The sequence below is a fragment of the Vanellus vanellus genome (genome assembly GCF_965231255.1).
Source record: "Vanellus vanellus genome assembly, chromosome: 5".
NCBI lineage: Eukaryota > Metazoa > Chordata > Aves > Charadriiformes > Charadriidae > Vanellus > Vanellus vanellus.
Genome location: NC_138910.1, coordinates 38,813,065 through 38,835,414, shown reverse-complemented (window position 1 = coordinate 38,835,414; position 22,350 = coordinate 38,813,065). Strand labels below are relative to the sequence as shown.

Genomic DNA, 22,350 nt, shown 5'->3' with positions numbered 1-22,350 from the left:
ATTGCTGTAATTTGGGCTCCTGTATCAATTAAAAAGTCACGGGCTTTTTCCTTGGCCCTACTGCAACTGTAATTAATAAGTCTCCTTTATTATTGCAGATGAGTTGTCTAATAAACATCCACCCTCTGCCTCCCCTCTCACCTTGAGGGGGCGGAGGATTTAGCTTTCTGCCACCTTTTCGTTTCTCTTGAACCCTTCCCCCATGTCCACGGGTGGCGCCGAAGGTGGGTTCAGTGTGAGCGGGGGTTTTTGTTCAGACCACCTCCGCACCAGGAACTCTAGCTTTTTGGTGGGGACCCCCATCCATTAAGTCTTGGGGCACCTCCTTTTGTAGTTCTATTTGCCACAATTCTTGCTGGAACAGAGGTCTCTCTCTCTTTTTTTTTTTTTTTTTTTAGATCAGGGCTTTTCCCAGAAAAAAAAACCTAAACGATGATTTATTCGCCTGCTCCTCCGTCCGCACTGCTCTAGTTTCTGCTTTTTGGTAAGTCCGACTTACTGGCCTATATTTCTTTCTGTAATTTATTAATTCTTGAGTCACTTCCCCCTCTTCAATGGGTTCAGCCCCCCCACCCCCCGACTAATATGCGGCTCTCTGGGTTAGAGACCATGGGGCTCGGAGGTCGCCCGTTGTGAGGAAAACGCCAGGGCCCCAATATCCCTCTGCTTCCTTTTTGATAAAATGATTCCTTTCTCCCCCGACAGGGATATACTCCACACGTATTCGGTTTCGGATTTCCTTGCCATCCTAGCAAAATCTTTCCGTAGTTTGGCTAATTCAGTGGCGGTAAAGGGGATTCTGTTTTTATCAGTGGATACATGTGGGGGTGTTATCTGTGGCGTCTTTTAGTTGGGTTTTTGTTTTGTGGTGTTTTTATCTTCCTGACGATAAATTGGGCGCACCCCTTTTCCCTTTGGCATTACTTTTGTCTCAGCGAGGGTGTCTGACTCCTTCAGGAGCTGAACTCAGCTTCTCTTTCAATATTAAGTTTTTTGCTCTTTTCTTCCTTTAGCACCCGCTTGGTTTCTAGGAACTGTTCCTGCAGCGGCGCCAGTGCCGCTTGTATTGAGGCAACTATCGCCTCTTCTTGGCAGGGCGCCTGCCTCTTGTTCTCCACCGCAGCCGCCAGGCACGCTCCCAGCACAGCACAAGCAGTAGCTTTCCCTTTTCTCTTTCTAGCTTTAGCTTCTTTGTGCAACACCACTATTCGGTTTATGACACCTTGCAGTTGGAACCAATGGTTCCGTGCTCAATCTCGTCCCGAGAGTGAGGGGCGAGAACAATACCTTTCTCAACAACTCGTTTAATCCTTGCTCTTGCCAGTTTTCTAACTTTATCAATTTCTTTCTAATGTCTGTCCATGACTTTACCACAAACTGAGTTTTCAACAGAACTTGTCTCACAGGGGTGGTGGGATCTAGCCTTGAATAGAGTTGCAGATTCTGTCGCAATCTGTCTAGCCATTTAGTGGGGGGTTCATCTTTCCCTTGATGTTCACTAAAAGCTTTATTTATATTCTGTCTCTGAGGAACAGATTCTTTAATTTCTTGAACAACTCTGGTGCGCAGATCCACCATATGAGTTTTATGTTCAGTGTCTTGATTAGTCCAGTTTGGCCGCTGTAGTAGCCATTTAATGTCTGCGCCTGGACTATGTCGATGTTCCCTCTCCTCCATTATGAAAATCCTTTTCACTTAGGGTGAACACACAAACTCTGCACCGCACTCACTCAAACACTCACTCAGTCATATAAAAGGGCCCATTACACTTCTCACTCACACCACAAGATTTTCCAATTAAAACAATAGCCAGTTACGTGTAACTTAAATCTTAAACCATTTGCCATTTACCACTAATCTGCACCAAGATAGTCAGACTGATCACAAATCTAAATTGGCCAATATAAGCCTTTTCTTATTTGTTTCTTTCTCTCCATATTTCTATACAATAGTGGATCAATTTTACTTTGTTCTTACCCCGCCTAGAGGGGTAATCATCCCAATACTTGATCATTAAACTTAACGGACTGTCTGGTGGTATTTGGGGGGGTCTCACATGAGGTCCCAATCCACATCTGGTGGTATTTGGGGGGGGTTTCACATGAGGTCCCAATCCACCCATGGGATCAGAGGGCTTGCTCTTCCTCTGTCCCATCTTCCGGAGTGCCTTCTTACACACACACACACGCTCCCCCTATTCGTGGCCCAGTCCCTCGCGGGAGATGGGAACCGCACTACTAAGGGGTCCGCACTCGCTTCGTCCGGTGGGCTACTAAGTCCGGTGGACGTCTCACATTATCACACTCCGGGATACCCAACCCCAACCGAACGGATAACCGGCCTATACTCACGCGTTCCTGCGTCTTCGTTTGGGGCTTCGTGCACAAAGATTACAGGGTTTGCCGGCTTTCTTTTGCTTGTTGCCGAATTTAGGGTTCGTCGGTAGAGGATGTGATGCGATAGCACCCAGCCAGGGCCGCTGAATTTCAGCGGGGCGCCTCCCTGTATGGGGCTTCTCACCAGATTGCCTCTATCCGAGTCACGGCACCAAAATTGTTATATGTTGATCTCACAAAATTGACGTGAGACAGAGTCAATTAAAATTTGGAGTATTTATTAGCAAGCGGCAGCAAGCAAAACAGCGCTGGGCGGCCCGGGAGTCTCACTCCACCGACGGCGCGCACTCAATGCAGCGGCTTTCTCAAATATATATGGTACTTTTTACATAATCATAAGATCTCTTAATCTTATGATTAAGAGATCTTATGATTAAGAATAAGATTGAGATCTTATGATTAAGATTAAACGGCTATACATATGCATAACCTATCCCCGCTTCGTATTAAAATTAGCTTTAAGAAGTCATTTTCATAAACTCCTCCTAACTGCGCTTGCGCAATGCTTTGTGGTGGTGGTCGCTGAGGGTCTTGAGGATGAAGGCTGCAAATTCTTCTTCATCACTTCAAGTAACCTTTTGTCCCTGCGCAGACTCAGTTTTTCTTTTTGGTCTCTGTCCAGACTGCAGGGTTGGTTTCAGCCGCCTTTCAAGGCCTTCTTTTATTTGTTATCAGGAGCTGTCCTTGGCAATGCCTCAAGACTTCTTGCTTCGTCCATTTTTTATCAGGCCTGTCTTTTAGGTTATGAATTACTACTAGTTAATTAGTACTATATCTTTGACTTAGTCCCCCCCCCTTTTTCTAAAGAGTTAGTAAATTCTATAAGGATTCTTCATCTAACATTTTCTCAAAGTATTTATCTAAGTGCTATAGGTATCTCTAAAACTCTGGCAGTACTAAACGAACACCTTTAAAATTACACAAATTAATATCTTAAACACTAGTATTGCCAGTGGTCTTGGGGTGAAGGTTTCTTTCCTTCAAGTCTTTTCACAATTTATTATACTTTGTCTACATAACTTGACCCTGCAGCTTAGTCTTGCCTGCACAATCATGCATATCTTGTTTACACAGTAAAATGTTGGCCATCTTGCCACCTCTTGTTAAGCAGTTGCCTTCTTGTGGAAATGTAAGTTTTTAGGTTTGGTGAACAAACGATACTGAGTTTATCACAGCGCGGAGGGAGAGACAAGTCAGGTTTCTGGCTCGGGGCGCTTTGTGCTCCACGGTGGGCTTCCGAAGAAACCTCCGCGCAGGCAGACGCAGGAAATGCCTTATCCTGCCTTTGTGGACTGAGGCTTCTGCAGCCCCGGGCGCCCCTGGCCCACTCCTCCTCCTCTTCCTCCTCTTCCTCCTCTTCCTCCTCTTCCTCCTCCTCCTCCTCCTCCTCTTCCGGCTGTGCCTCTGCCTCTGCCGGAGCCGCTCAGCCCTCGCTCAGCCCCGGAGGGCTTTTCTCAGCACCCCTGCGGCTTTTCCTCGGGGAAGAGCACTCGCCCTGCAGTGCCTTCAGGCAGAACCCAGGTTTCCCCGCCGCCCGGGCGCACACGGCCGCCTTCGCCGCGGAGCCGCCGTCCGCAGGTGAGCCGGGCCGCGGGGCCGCCCCCCCTTCCCGGCCTCGCGCCCCCTCCGGCTCTGCCGGCCGCCGCCTGGCCCCGCGCGCGCCGGGCCGGGCCGGGCCGGGCCGCGCCGCGCCGCGCCGCGCCGTGCCGCGCCGCGCGGCCCTTGGTCGCGTGCGGGGCCGTTGGGCGGCGCGAGGTGCCTCAGAGGCGGCCGCTGCCCGGACGAGGCTGCCCGGCTCTTCCCCCCGGCGCTGCCCGCGCTCCGCTGGCCTGGTTTGTAGAGTCGGTGGGCAGTCGCGCAGGAGCCGAGACAATGACCCTTGGCTCCGCGGCATCGCCAAAGCCCGGAGCCAGTGCCGCGTTTCTGCCGGGCTTCCTGATGGACGGTTTGCCGGGCTCGGTGGCTCGGCCAGCGCCTGACTTAAGGGGCCGGACGGTCGGGCTCTTGGAGTTGTGGGCGCTACTTGCAGGTCAGACTTGGTTACTGTCAGGCCAATTTGTCAGCATGTAAACATTGGCTTTGTCTTCTTGCTCGAAGGGACTGCTGCAGGCTTGAATTCTCGTAGTTCTCTAACTTGCGCTCAATGAACGGTGAGCTCAAGTGTATGCAATGGAGTTTGGCTAAACTCTGCCGAGTAAAGGTATTGCTAATAATCGTGTTTAAGAGTGTAATAGATTGGGGGGGATCTTGGCTTTGGTGTTCGATCCGGTGGCATAATCTAACCATCTGATGGTGTTAGTGTGCTAGCCATTTTGAAGGAGACATTGAGGGTTCAAAGGAATGCTGGAGAACTGTAGAAATGCTTTTCTTTCACTTTCAAGCAGAATTGGACTCAGTGATCCTTGTGAGTGCCTTCCAACTTGAGCCATTCTATGCTCTGGTGGTCCCTTGGTCTCCCGCTTCTCGCTCTTGTTTGCCCCCCTCCCCTCCCTCCCCCAGGGACAGGCCTCTGAGAAGAATCTTGGTGAAATTGAAAAGGAGTGGTTAAGTATGCCACTGAAGCCGAAAACCTTGATGGGGGGAGAGCGCTTTGCAGAATACACCCTAAGAGTTCTTGGATGCGTTAAAGAGGTCAGAGAGGAGTCTTGACGGTCAGGATTTAGGACTGAAGATTTAGGACTCTTTGGAAGAGCTTAATTTTCCAAATGTTTTGCAAGTGAAAACCGTGAAGTCAAACTAACCCCCTCCCCCCCAACCCGGCCGGGGTAAACACCCGCAAAGTGTTCAGAGCTATGTCATGATCTTTCAGTCCGTTTAATTCTCGGTTGTACTGGAAGTCCCAGAGTTTCCAAAATGGGAGAGCAATTGGCTTAACCTCATCCTGTCGAAATGCAAGCTCGTCCCTGCGCTCAAGAGCTTACATTTTAATTGAATGTGAAATGACATGGGAAGGAAAGGAATCTGGACAGTGGGCATGTGACAGCATGTGCAATGTCCGTCGCCGGGTTCTTTAGCGTGTAGCCTTCAAATAGGCAGAGGTAACTGTGCTGAGAAGGTCTTCAAAAGAACAAGCGCGTGGGATAGTGAATAGAGCGGGTGACTAAGAGGTCGCCAAGTTTTAGATGGCACTTGTGTAAGGAGGCAGTGTCTGACACACGTGTGATATTCTTCCGTAGAACGACCGAGGCTGCAGAGTTGGGGAGGCCGGATGGTTTTGCAAGCCCCCAGCGAAAGAATCCAGAGTCTTTCCTGGCTGAATTTCCTGCTGAAGTTTCAAGAACAAGTAGCAGTGGAGTAAACTTGCAAGTCTTCTCAGGCTCTTCGTTTATTCCTTTTGATTGCAGGAGTGTCTCCCCGACCAGCAGTAGTCCCGACGCCTAAAGCGAAAAGCAGTGCACCGCCAGTTCGAAGCCTTTATGATGAATTATCTAGCCTCGGACTTGGATCGATGCCTCTAAGCTCAGGAAGACCAGTAAGTGGCTTAGGTACTGGCCTGTTGGAAGCAGAAGAGGGGAGGTAGTTTACTGCTTCCGTGAGTTCTTTTAACTCCGTTGTCAGCAAACTGGCTGGTGAGCCTTCAGGTCCTGCTGCTGCTTAGTCTGGTTGCTTGGTGTGCTTGTTCCTGTGTAGCCTAACTGCGAGCTGCCGTTGTGGAGCTGTCTGCTGTTGTTAGTGATTTTCGGTGCTGTAGAGAATGCAAAGTGCAAATCCTGCCTCTGCTATGCTTTGTCCATGACAAATGCAGACTTGTGAGAGCTTTTCACCTTCCTGTAAATCTATGGGGCTGCTGATTGCCCGAAGGGCCCAAATTTGTGTTCTCTTTTCTGTTAGTGGGCACTAGAGGCATTTACTGAGCTAGGAGGACTTTTGTACTGAGGGAAAGATCTCATGAAACTTTGGGCAGGGGGGCGGGGTCAATTTTGAGAGTAACAGTACAATTTGGTTTTGGACTTTTAATGATCCTGTAGGAAATGTACGTGGCAATGTCTGTTCTTACTCTTAAAAGCGAGGGGTAACTTAAGGCAAACAGTGAATGTTCTTGCCCGATGCTTAAGTTCCCCGGAAATGCTCTCTGCTGCTCTGAGAAGTGTACCTGTAAGAATGATTTGTTACCCTTTCTGTATTTTCCTGCAGGCCAGCTTTTTTCTAACACGGAGCCCATTGGTGGAAACGATGCCATCAACTCCTGGAACAGGTAGATGTCCTGTCAAAAGAGATAAGAGAAGGCGGGTCGCCTTCCATGTTCATAAGGCTTCCGATCTTCTGTAGGAACCCGTGGCTTCTTCCTAAGCTTAATTCCGCCATCTTGTTCCCGCTTGGATTTGGTGTTCAGCTGCTGGTGTTCAGGGCTGAAGGAGAAAGTTAGCTTACGAGCCATAAAACTCCCTACCGTGCTTGCAGACGTCTTTGTCTTTGAGTCTGCAGAGAAATCTCCCGCAAGCTCTTGCATAGACAAGGGAAATGCTCGATACCGACTTTATTCTTTGAGTTTAAGCTCCTAAGCTGATCTGTCTTGCAAACGTAATTTGTTAAACAACGCCATTTCAATTTAACAGCTTCAGGGACGTTCACTCCTGCGAGTGCCAGGCAGCCTAGGAAGACTACTCCATCTCCTGCTCAGCTCTGTTGTTTTTGTGCTCGGGGCGGATCCCTAAGTGCAGCGGATCAACTTGATGGCACATGGGTAACTGTATTTGGGTAAGTAGACTTCCAAAGCATGAGAAAAATCACGGGTGAAATCCTGGCAACGTGTGGCAAGGAGGCCTTGGACGTTGCTGTTGTCTGGCATTCCTAGGTTCTGCCGGAAGTACAGCTGCGGCTGAAGCCAGTCAATGCCCCTGTTCTAGTGAAGCACCTTAACTTAAGCTGCGTGTTATTTTTTTCCAGTTAGAAAGGCAGCATTCTGCCATTGGGGTGTGGTGAAGGAAGAAAGCCTAGAAGATAATATTCCTGCAGGCCCTGCTTCTAAAATGGCATTAACACACTGGTCTCTTCTGGATTTCTAAACCCCCTTCCTAGGCTCCTGTTTTAGCACCAGATTTCATAAAGTGCTCCCGGTAAATTCTGGATTCTTTTTTTTTCGGTTTTTCAGATTTACTCCGGCATCAGCTTCCTATATTCTTCGACAGTTTGGGCAGTATGGAACCATCTTAAAGCATGTGGTATGTCTTAGTTTGAGATTTATTTCTGAAAACGTTGTGGCTCATTCTTTAAAAGGCTGAGTGTCACAATTGTCACTTAATGTCATCTAGATGTCCAACACGGGAAACCGCGTGCATATTCAATACCAGTCTAAATTTCAAGCCTGGAAAGCCTTAAGCAAAGATGGAAAAATGTTTGGCGACTTTATCCTGATATCTGTCAAGCCGTGTACAGATCAAGTAAGTTACCAGCTGCTTTTATGACATGGAAGGCGCTCTGCTTTTGGGCTTCCTCTTGATTTTCCCTGACCTCTTTTCTTTTTTCCCTTTTTGAATTGCAAAACCTAGCAAGTTAAGTTCTGTAGGTAGAGTCTCTTCTGCCTTACATGAGTTTTTCGTAAGTGTTTGTCCAAATTTGCTGCTGAGAAGGATCACGATTGCAAACCTCTGTGCTGCTTGGAAGTTAGAATGCACAGGATTCTGTTGTTGTACCAGATACGAAGGGAAACCATAACATAGGAGACACTTGAGCTACAAGAGTTCCCGAGACGGGAATTGGTAGCTGGAACGCTACAAGTAACGATCTAAGACACTCAATTGTCAGGTATCTGGTCTTTGTTGCTTTTGAAATGCCTGTTTTTTGTGGCTAGTGTCCGCTTTGAAATATCCCTAACCAAAGCCATAGTCGTTAGCCTGTATGTTTGGAGGCAAGAGAGACTGCTGGAGACCAATGCATTTGAGGGTTTGGCCTTAGTCTGTAAAGCTCTGCCTTGCAATTGGCAATTGGATAGGATGGATTTGGCATCAGTGCTTCGGCTTCTGATTGAAAAGGAGCAGGTAGTTCCATGGGTCAGTTCCCCTTGTGTTGAGCAGAGGCAGCTGCCACCCCCACGGGACGCTACCCCTATGCTGTATTTTGGATAGCCGTCTGCGGCCAGACGGGCTTCTCAATGTCTGTCGTCCCGATGGGCTTCTCAATGTCTGTCGTCCCGAGGCTGTTGAAGGCTGTGCTCTGCTGAGTCTAATGCAGCAAATCGGGTCTCCCCAGGCTGGTTGCCATTTCCCGTCTTGTGTTCTCTGGGTTCTTGTGGAACTTGTGGTTCCCATCGGGTCGCTTGCTGCCCCTTCCATTCTGCACGCATTCCCTTCCAAACACAGCTGACAAAAATGGAGCCTTCTGCCTCCTTTTCTAGCATTTGCCAAGGGGACTGAGTGAAACTCCTTGGCAAACTGAACCTGAGCCAAAAGCTGCCAGCGGGTAAAGGACTGGAGAGGCTCCTCTAGGGCTCGGCTAGAATATTCTTAGAAGTCTTTGGAAAGAGGATGTTGTGCTACGTGTGTTCATCTGGGCCTGAAAAAAAGTTACTTCTTGAAGACTGCTGCAAGTCTTACCATTTTTTATTTTCTCTGCACTGTTTCAAACTTGGCTGCCGCTTAGGACCTACAGTGAACAGATGACAAGCTTCCACTGCTGTGCAATGGCATAATGCAACCTATCAATGCTTGCAGTGAGAGAAATGCTTGGTGGTGCTCTGTACTGACAGGCAATTTACCTGTCAATTTACCTTGCTGGCTCAGAAATGTGAACGGATGTTATGAGACGATTCCGGATAATAATTCTAGATACTAAAGGTTGAAGTACTGCTTTGTGGTACTTGATTACATTCTACTATGCCTCTTTTTAAGAGTGTGATGGCCAACTTGGAAAGAAGCTCTAGATTTCCTACGATGAGACCTCTTGCCCCAGCATATCAAGCTTCCGTGAGACACTATCAGGTATTTTAAGGGAACAGAAGCGCGTGTTTCTTTGTGCTGTCTCCTCTGAGTTGGATGAGGCTGTACGCTCAATCACTTCCACGTGACTTTGGCCTCGATCTTCTCCTCCTGTCGTTTCTTTAAAGATGTGCCTCAAGTACAACCTCACTCTCTTCAGGCTCTGAAATAACGATAATACTGATAATGATGGTAGTCCTGATAATAATGATAAATGAATTGATGACTTGTCCTGTTTCCAGAGGTTAAGGACTTGTTTTGAAACTCTTTCAAACGTAGTCTGTGCAAATAGAGTAGCACTTGGGAAAAGAAAAAGACCTGGTTGGTATAATGAGAATTAACTGTGTGTTGACTGACTCTCTCTATTTTCTCTCTTCCTTTTTCCCCCTGCCTTCTAGGTGGTTTCTGACAGACACGGTCCTAGGAAAGGTGAATTTATTGTATCTAAAGCAATGGGATCTGTGTTTGGTTGGTAATATACAAGAGGAAGTAACACACTAAGTTGGTCAGGGTTTCAAAGATGCTACTGGCATCTGTGGTCAGGTGTAGAAGGACTGGTGGCAGGATTTTAACTTGCGTGTCACCTGTTACAGCGTCAGTTAATTCAGCAGACACGTAGCTTGCACTTTAAATGATGGCAATGTCGACACGTTTTTAAACACCGAGCAAGTGTAATAGAAGTGCTTTTTTCCCCGTTTGTGCTCTGGTTGCCTGATTGTAGAAAACCTATCAGTGCTGGCTTTTTTTCCCTCTGTACGTTGCTTCCCCGTAAGTTGGACGTGTTTAAAATGGCAGCTTTATTTACCGATGCCTTTCATCTTACTGTTTGTTTCTTTTTTCTTTTCTTTTCTTTTTTTTTTTTTTTTTTTTGTTGTCTGGAAAGGTGGCAGGCTCCTTGGAGAAAGAACACTGTGCATATTTGGCTTCTGGGGACCGGGACTGTTCTTAGTATATGTGATGTTAATTATTTTGTTTGGATTCGTTGCTCTTTCATAATTATCTCTGGCATGGCATTCTAAATGTCATAGCGACTTTTTAACTCTGTTTTCTATAGAAAGCTGAATAAATGTAAGTTGTTCTTAGGTTGTTTTTTAAACAAGCGTGAGTTCTGCACATCGTTTTTCCGAACCGTGAAGTATGATGCTGCCTAACGATTCTCAAAGCGTGATCAGCCGAGCAGATGCTGCTGATTTTTACCGCAGTGGTAGCAACCAGCGTTAAAACTAGCTCATGTTTAAATGTCGTCTCCGTGGGTCTTTTACAGCAGCACGCACGTAACAGGTAGGAAACTGTAGCATTCTAAGCTATGAAATGTTGAGTTGAAAGAGCTGAATAGAAAAACGCAACGTGTCCGTGGAATACCCTGTTGGTCAGCTGGGGTCAGCTGTCCCGGCTGTGTCTCCTGCCAGCTTCTCGGGCACCCCCAGCCTACTGGCTGGTGGGGTGCTGTGAGAAGCAGAAAAGGCCTGGACCCGGTGTAAGCGCTACTCAGCAGTAACTCAAATGTCCCTGTGTGTTTCGATTTGGTGTCTGTGTTGGTGTGGGTCAACATCAGCATTTCCGTTTGGGTCAGGAGTGTGATTGCCAGGTGAATACCCAGGCATACCTATTTCCGTGCTTTGCTTCACGCTGCAGCGTGGTCTGAAAGTTCTTCAGCTGCACTTCTCTGATGCCACGACACCAAAAGGTTAGTCCAGGAGCATGCCTAATGTCCCTCGGATGCTAATGTGGTCCCTACAGGGGGGTTCTCCACCCGGTGTGCGAGAGCCAATCAACACACTGAGTCGAGATAGTTGTTTTCATTTCAATTCTGCAGGATCAGGTGCCGGGCATTTAACAAGAGCCAGCGCACCTCACGTTGCCAACCACCCCGCTGAGTCTCCAGGATGAAGCTCCTGTACCGGAGAATCCAGGGGCGGAGGAGCTCGCTGAGTAAGAATCCCGTGTAAGGATGACAAAACACGCAAAAGAGACAACAAATAATTGTGGAACATTCCCTCCCCTTTAAGAGGCATTTGATCGCTTGGCGTACCCAGACTTTTACCGGGATACAGTTTTCCAGGCAATACTTCAAAAGGATTCGCTCCTTGCCTCGCTCCTGGAGCAATTCGGAACCCCTGTGAATGAAATGAGGCCCGTTATCAGAGGAGGACCCCTCAGGAGTTCCCAATCTAGGAATTACTTCTTTTAACAGAGCTTTGACAACTTCTCTCGCCCAATTGGTGCGGCAAGGGAAAGCTTCCGGCCAGCTCGAAAAGGTGTCTCCCAAAACAAGCCGAGATTTGAACTTTTCTCTGAGTTGCCAAAATGTGGAATCTCTTTGCCAGTGTTGCCCGGGAGCTATCCCTGTTGGGGGATAGTAGTTGCTTAGTGTAAATAAGTAAGTTTTAATGAGAATAAATTACTTTGGGTGTGATTTGCGCTGTTGGCCTAGGTTTACTTGGCACGAGGAGCTAGATTTGTTGAAGCCTTCAGGCGGGCATAGAGTTCTTTTTCTTAGTGATTTTCCTCGCAGCTGGTAGAGGGCTGTGTTTAGTCTTTTCCTATGGGGAAGATGTTGATATCGCACTGATGTTTCTGTAGTGTTTTTCCCAAGCCTGGGACTCTTCAGTTCTCCATGTTCTTCCAGGAGCGCAGGTGCCCAAGGAGTGTAAGCCAGAAGATAAGGAGGCTCCAACCCTGGGCTGAAACTGCAGATCAACAAGAGAAGAGCCAGCCTGCCCGGACACAGAAGGCGGCGGCAGCAGCCAGATGTTAGAAGACACCAGGCCAAGAATCACCTTGGGACTAAAGGACGCGTGGAGAGCGTGTGGAGAGCGCGTGAGGGGCGGGGGTATAGATCACGAGTGTGTAATTGCCCAGGGATTTCTTTGTTGGCGGTCCCTGTCTTTTGGAGGCACCCAGCCCGGGCTGTCAGTGCTGCTGTACCTCTCAATTAAATTCATTATTTTATAAAATCCGAGGCCTGAGACTCTGATGCGGGAAACTTAGGGCCAAGCCTGAAGAAGAAGGAAGCGCACTGGAGAGTAGGGGTGTGGGGGGTGGGGGGCGTGGGAGGGGGGGTGTGGGGGGGTGTGGGGGTGTGGTGTAAATTAGTATTTAATGAAATACTAATCATGAAATAAAAAGAAATAATGAAAAATATAGACAAAACCGTATCAAGCTCCCGAGATGACAGTCGCGACGCTGGCTGACACTGGGGCAGTCCCAGGCTGGACTCAGTGACGGACGGGAACTGAATTCCGGATCTGCATTCAGGATCAGGATCACAGGCAGACGAAGAGAGTCCTCCTCAGACGTCGGCCACTGGAGGAAGAGAGCTGACCCTTTGATCCCTCAGTTTTTATACTGAGCATGAGGCAGATGGGATGGAATACCCTGTTGGTCAGGTTTGGGTCACCTGTCCTGTCCGCTCCTCCCTGCAGGTGGGACCCCACTATGCTTTTCCGCTTCCGACCCTCCAGCGGGGCAAATAACAAAGTTGGTTGGCCTTGGGTGTTATAGCAATAAGCATAAGCAAGAGCCTCTCTGCATACCATGCCTGGGCATCAGCTATAAACAATTGGTCTTATCACTCTGAGAGAGTGAGCACTCTCTGCACAAGATGCAGTTAATTTCAGTAGTTGGAGAGGCCCAGCTAAGAAGCGACGTTACCGAACAAAATTGGTTCTGTTTTACCTCAAACCCGGACACTCCCCAGTTGGGGTTGTGAGTCAACATCACGGTTTCTGAGAGCTGATACCTTCCTTCAGGGTTTCCTCGATGGGATCCAAGAGATTGTTTCCAATGGCACAGGTCAGAGGTAGTCAAGGGGACATGGACAAAAACTGGCATACCCCTACCGCTTGTCTCAGGGGCGCCTGCATTGCCGGTTGGGAGTGTCCCCGACTCCTCCTGGACACGGGGCTGAAGTTTTCATTTCCCTTCCGCCCTTTTTCTTGAACTCCCCCCCAGGACTCCCCCGGTTGTCTCCTGTCTCTACCTCAGGGTAGAGGGGGACCTGGACAGGCTGGAGAGGTGGGCCCGTGCCAACCTCCTGAAGTTGAACAAGGCCAAGTGCAAGGTCCTACATCAGGGTCGGGGCAATCCCAAGCACAGATCCAGGCTGGGGGGAGAATGGATCGAGAGCAGCCCTGAGGAGAAGGAGCTGGGGGTGCTGATTGAGGAGAAGCTCAGCATGAGCCGGCAAAGCGTGATCACAGCCCAGAAGGCCAACCGTGTCCTGGGCTGCATCAGAAGATGCGTGGCCAGCAGGTCAAGGGAGGCGATTCTGCCCCTCTACTCTGCTCTGGTGAGACCCCACCTGGAGTACTGCGTCCAGCTCTGGAGCCCCCAACACAGGGAAGACATGGACCTGTTGGAGCGGGCCCAGAGGAGGGCCTCCGAGGTGATCAGAGGGCTGGAGCACCTCTCCTGTGAGGACAGGCTGAGAGAGCTGGGGTTGTTCAGCGTGGAGAAGAGAAGGCTCAAGTGGTTGGTGCGCACTGAAGTCCTGTCCCATCCAATTCTCTGCCACTCATGAGGACTACCAAGATGTGGTGAGGCTATGTTGCGTGAAAATTAGAACAAGCCCTTCAAGTCTCAGATTTCTGGGTTTATTTCCATTCTGTAGAATGGGGGTCCAGCCATTTAACAACAGCCAGCACACCTCATGTTTCCAAACACCCGATATTTACTACAGTCAAACACAGCCAATTGGTCAGTAATGATTCCCTGGGCACTCCTGATGAGACATCTGCATCCAAGCTCATGTTTAATCCAGTCAGGGAGGTTACCCGATGAGCATGCTCATGAGTCACAAAGGGGGGGTGTCTTTTAGCACCAGAACTACCCAGGGGCAGTCTGGGATCCCCTCTGGGCTCCCCTTTGGTCCACAAGTTCTCTTTTGGGCTGGCTTCTGTCTAAGTCCGCAACTGCAGAAGAACACGTTGGACCCGTCGTTTCCTTTTGCACCCTCTTCAAGGTCAGGTGCCTTCTGTGACGGCTCAGCCCCGTCCCAACCACAGCGTCTTGCTCAGCTCTGGACTCTGTTCGGTGACATCCCTGATGGGCACCCGGGTTACAGGGGGAAGCTGGAGCTGGTCCCCAGTAAAACCCCCAAAGCGCGGAGGGAGAGACAAGTCAGGTTTCTGGCTCGGGGCGCTTTGTGCTCCACGGTGGGCTTCCGAAGAAACCTCCGCGCAGGCAGACGCAGGAAATGCCTTTTCCTGCCTTTGTGGACTGAGGCTTCTGCAGCCCCGGGCGCCCCTAGCCCACCTGCCTCCGCCTCCGCCTTTGCCTCTGCCGGAGCCGCTCAGCCCTCGCTCAGCCCCGGAGGGCTTTTCTCAGCACCCCTGCGGCTTTTCCTCGGGGAAGAGCACTCGCCCTGCAGTGCCTTCAGGCAGAACCCAGGTTTCCCCGCCGCCCGGGCGCACACGGCCGCCTTCGCCGCGGAGCCGCCGTCCGCAGGTGAGCCGGGCCGCGGGGCCGCCCCCCCTTCCCGGCCTCGCGCCCCCTCCGGCTCTGCCGGCCGCCGCCTGGCCCCGCGCGCGCCGGGCAGGGCCGGGCCGGGGCGGGGCGGGCCGGGCCGGGTCGTGCCGCGCGGCCCTTGTGCGCGTGCGGGGCCGTTGGGCGGCGCGAGGTGCCTCAGAGGCGGCTGCTGCCCGGACGAGGCTGCCCGGCCCGTCCCCCCGGCGCTGCCCGCCCTCCGCTGGCCTGCTGAGTAGGCCCGGACCGGGGCTGTCCGTCGCTTCTGGCGGTGCTGCACGTTGGGGGAGTCCGGAGGCCGCGGGGCTGAAGTTGGGTGATGGGAGACGGCGCCAGGATGAGCCCCTTCTCCTGGGGTAAAGCGAAAAGGCTTGTGGGTTTAAACCAAGGGGCCGGTGCTCCGGGGTATAAGATCCGCCCCTGAAGCACCCCGAAAGCAGGTACAGCTCAGGGGGGTGGCGAGTGCGGCTGCGGTGGCAGGGCCTCGGTGAAGTCGCGACGTGGCTGGCGTGAGCCCGCGGTGCTGTGTTGGAGTACATTCCCCTGTCTAGGGTGCGGAACCGGCCAGCAGGGCAGGAGAATCCAGCCTTGGCATGATGGCCTTTACCAAAGAAAGACCTTTGAAACAACCCCATAATTACCCTCTAACCCGGAAATCCAGCTGTAGCCGAAGCAGTGTGTTTTAACAATGAAGTCTCAGCGTGGCAGTTCTTGTCATTGCAAAAAAATGCCAGATTATGATAAACTTTTATTACTTGTAAAATACGTTATTAGAACAAACTTAGTCACTTAGTGTACATTGTTTTACGTTTTTTTAATGGAACATCCATTTATGCTGTAGAAAAGTCTCGATCACTTGGCTGCTTCCATGGTTTTTTGTGTGTTTTTTTTTCATTAATACAGGAGCTGAGCCAAAGAGTCCTGGCTCCCGAACATCTCCAGTACCTGAGGAGAGTTTTGAGTTTCTTCCTGAATTCTTGATGGGCAATTTACCTATACCAGAGGCTCCGGAACCCTATGCTTTAAACAGCCGTGCAGTTGGTGTAATGGAAATGAGCTCTCCGCTACTTGCAGGTCAGAATTCGTCTGATTCTTGTCTGGTCCCCCTAAATAAAAGCCTTCTAAGGAAATAGATATGAAATTGAAAATAATTGTGTGAATTTCACCTAACTGTTTTTAAAAGGGTTTATTACAGCTTCAGGGTATGAACTCTAGAAAAGTGGGAACCAGTAAGGTACTAAGGTGGGCCTCCCAAAATGAGTGGTTAAGTATGCCACTGAAGCCGAAAACCTTGATGGGGGTAGAGCGCTTTGCAGAATACACCCTAAGAGTTCTTGGATGCGTTAAAGAGGTCAGAGAGGAGTCTTGACGGTCAGGATTTAGGACTGAAGATTTAGGACTCTTTGGAAGAGCTTAATTTTCCAAATGTTTTGCAAGTGAAAACCGTGAAGTCAAACTAACCCCCTCCCCCCCAACCCGGCCGGGGTAAACACCCGCAAAGTGTTCAGAGCTATGTCATGATCTTTCAGTCCGTTTAATTCTCGGTTGTACTGGAAGTCCCAAAGTTTCCAAAATGGGAGAGCAATTGGCTTAACCTCATCCTGTCGAAATGCAAGCTCGTCCCTGCGCTCAAGAGCTTACATTTTAATTGAATGTGAAATGACATGGGAAGGAAAGGAATCTGGACAGTGGGCATGTGACAGCATGTGCAATGTCCGTGTGTGTTTTTGTAGGGTTCTTTAGCGTGTAGGACATCTCGAGTCTTTTGCATCTTTACTACAGGGAAGTTAGTCTCTGAAACAATTAAAAATGCAACCAACAGGCCTTAAAATAGCTTAAAAAGAACAAGCACATGTGATAGACTGCCTAATAATCCAGTATATTCACTAAAAGTTTTAGATGGCACTTGTGTAAGGAGGCAGTGTCTGACACACGTGTGATATTCTTCCGTAGAACGACCGAGGCTGCAGAGTTGGGGAGGCCAGATGGTTTTGCAAGCCCCCAGCGAAAGAATCCAGAGTCTTTCCTGGCTGAATTTCCTGCTGAAATTTCAAGAACAAGTAGCAGTGGAGTAAACTTCCAAGTCTCAGGCTCTTCATTTGTTCCTTTTGATTGCAGGAGGATCTCCCCCACCACTAGTAGTCCCAACACATAAAGAGAAAAGCGGTGCACCACCAGTTCGAAGTCTTTATGATGAATTATCTAGTCCTGGATCGACGCCTCTAAGCTCAAGAAGACCAGTAAGTGGCTTAGGTACTGACCTGTTCGAAGCAGAAGAGGGGAGGTAGTTTACTGCTTCCGTGAATTCTTTTAACTCCTTTGTCTCAACTGCTGTAGCAAACTGGCTGGTGACCCTTCAGGTCCTGCTGCTGCTTAGTCTGGTTGCTTGGTATGCCTGTTCCTGTGTAGCCTAACTGCGAGCTGCCGTTGTGGAGCTGTCTCCTGTTGTTAGTGATTTTCGGTGCTGTAGAGAATGCAAAGTGCAAATCCTGCCTCTGCTATGCTTTGTCCATGACAAATGCAGACTTGTGAGAGCTTTTTACCTTCTTGTAAATCTATTGGGCTGCTGATTGCCCGAAGGGCCCAAATTTGTGTTCTCTTTTCTGTTAGTGGGCACTAGAGGCATTTACTGAGCTAGGAGGACTTTTGTACTGAGGGAAAGATCATCAAACTTTGGGGAGGGAGATGGGGTCAATTTTGAAAGAGTAACAAAAAATTTATACAAGGTCATTCTAATAATAAGCTCCAATACTTACCTCAAGCGAGCAGCCAAACATTAGTAGGTTCTTTTTTGGTGAACATGATTCTTTAGATGCAAGGAGAAGGCCTCACTGAATGTGCAGTCCTTTTTTGTGTGTTACCTTCTGAAAAGTTTATTTTTAAAGTTCAAGTTCTCTGCGAAGGACAGAACCCAACTGACCTAAAAGACTGGATATTTAAAAAAGAACCAAAAATAAAGAAGGACCAGCTTTCAGAATACATGTTGCTAGGCAGAGTGGTGCTCAAATTTTGTTTGATCTTGCATCTGAGACGTGCCCTGATTCAGACTAAAAATGTACTAAAATTGTTTTGGATATTGAGATCCTTCTATGTTAAAAAGCAAATAACTCCTGGCTGCTAAAGCTGGAAGTATACTTTCCTTTAGCACAGTTGCAGTAAGGAGTTGAGCGGATAAGGAAGTCAGTGGTGAGGAATACCAGTGGGGATGATGCTCTCGTGATTTGTAAGCCTTTTAGACAGTGAAAATCAGATGCTGGTGACTAATGATCCTGGCATGCTTTCCATCAGGATGCAGGTGAATGTGTGAATTGCTCTACTACAGCACTGGCGAGATGCCTGGGTTTTTTTGAAAAATTAAATCTTACAGATTTCTGAGTATCAATACCAAGAGCTGCTTGGTTTCACAAAGCATATGCGATTGGTGTTAGGTAAGGGATTCTTCAGTTCCTATTGCCTAAAGCTCACCCTAAGCCTAACTAAGCTTTCTTCTTGTGTACTGGTAGCTCTTTCTTGTTAGATGCTAAAATATTGCAGACAGTGCCTGAATCCTATTGCTTGTGGCGCTTCCCTTCAGGAGTTTGCTCTACACTCCCATGCTATCTCTGATCGTTGCACTGAAGCCTCTGATCAGGAAAGTTAACTGCCTTCTCTTCTAAGGCTTAGTCATCAGCTGGAAATGCCAGAATGGCATTCCAGAGGCCGACTGGCTGTCCAGACAATCTGCTAGGCAGCGTGCTAGAACGTAATACCATTGTCAAATCACTTTTCGTTGCTAACTTTTAATAATCTTGTATGAAATGTACTTGGAAATGCCTGGAAATGCTCTCGGCTGATCTGAGAAGTGCACCTGTAAGAATGATTTGTTACTCTTTCTGTATTTTACTGCAGGCCAGCTTCTCTCTAACACAAAGCCCATTGGTTGGAACTCTGCCAGCAACTCCTGGAACAGGTAGATATCATGTCAAAATAGATAATCGACTGTCTTACAGCTTTCCTTAAGAGAGAAAAACCATTACTGTTCAAGCTGCATCAATTCCTTGCTAGTTCACGAAGGACTTGTATCTTTCTTTACGGGCTTTTCAAAAGGGATGTGGATGTGAACAGGAAATGGTTTTCCACTTTGAGATAAACTAAATTGCAATCAGCTTTGTTTATTCCTTATTCAAGATGTGTTGTTGAAGTGAGCACAGAGGTAATTGTGCTTGAGTGAAGCTGCTGAGATCTATGGGTTGCCTTGAATCTTCATAAGGATTTCAATCTTCTGTATGAACCCATGGCTTCTTCCTAAGCTTAATTCTGCCGTTTTGTTCCCGCTTGGATTCTGTATTCAACTACTGGTGTTCAGGGCTGAAGGAGAAAGTTAGCTTACGAGCCATAAAACTCCCTACCGTGCTTGCAGACGTCTTTGTCTGAGTCTGCAGAGAAATCTCCCGCAAGCTCTTGCATAGACAAGGGAAATGCTCGATACCGACTTTATTCTTTGAGTTTAAGCTCCTAAGCTGATCTGTCTTGCAAACGTAATTTGTTAAACAACGCCATTTCAATTTAACAGCTTCAGGGACGTTCACTCCTGCGAGTGCCGGACAGCATAGGAAGACTACTCTATCTCCTGCTCAGCTAGATCCTTTTTATACTCAGGGTGATTCCCTAACTTCAGAGGATCAACTTGATGACACATGGGTAACTGTATTTGGGTAAGTAGACTTCCAAAGCATGAGAAAAATCACGGGTGAAATCCTGGCAATGTGTGGCAAGGAGGCCTTGGACGTTGCTGTTGTCCGGCATTCCTAGGTTCTGCCAGAAGTACAGCTGCGGCTGAAGCCAGTCAATGCCCCTGTTCTAGTGAAGCACCTTAACTTAAGCTGCGTGTTATTTTTTTCCAGTTAGAAAGGCAGCATTCTGCCATTGGGGTGTGGTGAAGGAAGGAAACCTGGAAGCCTAAGCTGTGGTGAAGGAAAGAAGCCTAATATTCCTGCAGGCCCTGCTTCTAAAATGGCATTAACACACTGGTCTCTTCTGGATTTCTAAAACCCCTTCCTAGGCTTCTATTTTAGCACCAGATTTCATAAACTACTCATTTTAATTTTTTTGTATATTTTTTCCACGTTACAGATTTCCTCAAGCATCAGCTTCATATATTCTTCTACAATTTGCACAGTATGGAAACATATTAAAGCATGTGGTATGTCTTAGTTTGAGATTTATTTCTGAAAATGTTCTAGCTCATTCTTTAGAAGGCTGAGTGTCACACTAGTCTCATAATCTCATCTAGATGTCCAACACAGGAAACTGGATGCATATTCAATACCAGTCTAAGCTTCAAGCCCGGAAAGCCTTAAGCAAAGATGGAAGAATTTTTGGTGAATGTATCATGATTGGTGTCAAGCCGTGTATAGATAAAGTAAGTTACCAGCTGCTTTTCTTTAATTATGAGGCACTCTGCTTTTGGGCTTCCTCTTGATTTTCCCTGACCTCTTTTCTTTTTTCCCTTTTTGAATTGCAAAACCTAGCAAGTTAAGTTCTGTAGGTAGAGTCTTTTCTGTCTGAAAAACATGAGTTTTTCTTAAGTATTTGTCCAAATTTGCTGCTGAGAAGGATCACGATTGCAAACGTCCGTGCTGCTTGGAATTTAGAATGCACAGGATTCTGTTGTTGTACCAGATACGAAGGGAAACCATAACAGGAGACACTTGAGCTACAAGAGTTTCCTAGATGCGAATTGGTGGCATTCATGGGCTGCAATAGATATGTGGTGGCAGATGGCGACTGTTACTGCTCCTAATGGTCCCTCTTTTTTATGTGACTCTTCATCGTGTTCTGCCTTTTCAGTTTATCGTAGTGCATTAGGCTGAAAATTTGATAACAAGGCACTCTACCCCCATAAAATCATGTTCCTTTCTTTTAAATAGTGGTTTGAGTAGGGCTGGCTGTATTTCAGGCTAATTTGATCACGAGCTATTAGTTTCTAGGCATGGACAACGCTCTAACCATTAGTTCCTGCAACATTTTCAATTGGTTTCTATACCCCTGTGCTCTTGTGCTAGAGCTTCTAATCTGTTCTTACCTTATTTCCTACTTTGGTGTCCACTCTGTATCAACTACTGAACTGCTGAAAAGGTGAAACACTAGAAGTACTGGTCTAAGACATTTATCTTGATCTTAATTGCTTTTGAATTTTCTATTTTGTGGTATCCTGGGTTGAGGTAAAACAGGTAAAACAAATTTTCTGTTCAGTAATTTTAGAATATTCTTAGAAGTCTTTGGAAAGAGGATGTTGTGCTACGTGTGTTCATCTGGGCCTGAAAAAAAGTTACTTCTTGAAGACTGCTGCAAGTCTTACCATTTTTTATTTTCTCTGCACTGTTTCAAACTTGGCTGCCGCTTAGGACCTACAGTGAACAGATGACAAGCTTCCACTGCTGTGCAATGGCATAATGCAACCTATCAATGCTTGCAGTGAGAGAAGTGCTTGGTGGTGCTCTGTATTGACAGGCAATTTTGCTGGTCTTTGCTGGCTCAGAAATGTGAACGTATGTTATCAGACAATTCTGGATAATAAATATTTAAGTTTACTAAAGTATGTGTTTATGTTATATTATGCATCTTTTTAAGAGTGTGATGGAAAACTTTGAAAGAAGCTCTACATCCTCAATCTCTTCAGTTTTTACTCCACCTACAAAATCTGTTGGAACACCGGTGCAACCTGCAAATTATACTACAAGGATTTCTACAATGAGACCTCTTGCAACAGCATATAAAGCTTCCACTAGTGACTATCAGGTATTTTAAGGGAACAGAAGTGCATGTTTCTTTGTGCTGTCTCCTCTGAGTTGGATGAGGCTGTACACGCAATCACTTCCACGTGACTTTGGCCTCGATCTTCTCCTCCTGTCGTTTCTTTAAAGATGTGGTCCAAGTCCAAACTCACTCTGTTCAGGGTCTGAAATAATAACACTACTACTGAAAAATAATAAATTAATGACTTGTGATTCCAGAGGTTAAGGACTTGTTTTGAAACTCTTTCAAACGTAGTCTGTGCAAATAGAGTAGCACTTGGGAAAAGACTTGGTTGGTATAATGAGAAAACTGTGTGTTGACTGACTCTCTCTATTTTCTCTCTTCCTTTTTCCCTCTGTCTTCTAGGTGGTTTCTGACAGACAAACTCCTAGGAAAGGTGAAAGTATTGTATCTAAAGCAATGGAATATGTTTTTGGTTGGTAATGTACAAGAGGAAGTAACACACTAAGTTGGTCAGGGTTTCAAAGATGCTACTGGCATCTGTGGTTAGTTGTGTAACTACTGGTGGCAGGATTTTAATGTCCATCTCAACTGTTACGCCTTCAGTTAATTCAGCAGACATGTAGCTTGCACTTTAAGTGATGGCAATGTAGACGTGGTTTTAAAATGTGAGCAAGTGTAAATAAAGTGCTTTTTTCCCCACTGTGTGCTCTGATTTTGTGACTTTACAAAAAATACCAGCACTGGCTATTTTTTTTTTCCACTCTGATTATTTTCTGGAAATTGCTTCCCAGTAAGTTTGATATATTTAAAGTGGCAGCTTTATTTAATGATGC

The 22,350-nt window shown here is 47.5% G+C and overlaps 1 protein-coding gene across 1 annotated transcript in view; it reads left to right on the top strand.

Annotated features, from left to right (window-relative positions):
• LOC309672467 (nucleoporin NUP35-like) overlaps positions 1-22,213 on the top strand; it is a gene marked incomplete at its 5' end in the record, with an annotated part of 169,105 nt that extends 146,892 nt beyond the window's left edge. Inside the window, 8 exons of the mRNA XM_082483996.1 lie at positions 15,618-15,850; positions 16,895-17,016; positions 18,665-18,725; positions 19,329-19,470; positions 19,889-19,958; positions 20,049-20,177; positions 21,389-21,556; positions 21,920-22,213. Of these exons, the coding sequence (XP_082340122.1) occupies positions 15,618-15,850; positions 16,895-17,016; positions 18,665-18,725; positions 19,329-19,470; positions 19,889-19,958; positions 20,049-20,177; positions 21,389-21,556; positions 21,920-21,997 (1,003 nt within the window). The 3' untranslated portion in view covers positions 21,998-22,213. The remainder of the gene's footprint in view (positions 1-15,617; positions 15,851-16,894; positions 17,017-18,664; positions 18,726-19,328; positions 19,471-19,888; positions 19,959-20,048; positions 20,178-21,388; positions 21,557-21,919) is intronic.
• Positions 22,214-22,350: the final 137 nt, after the last annotated feature.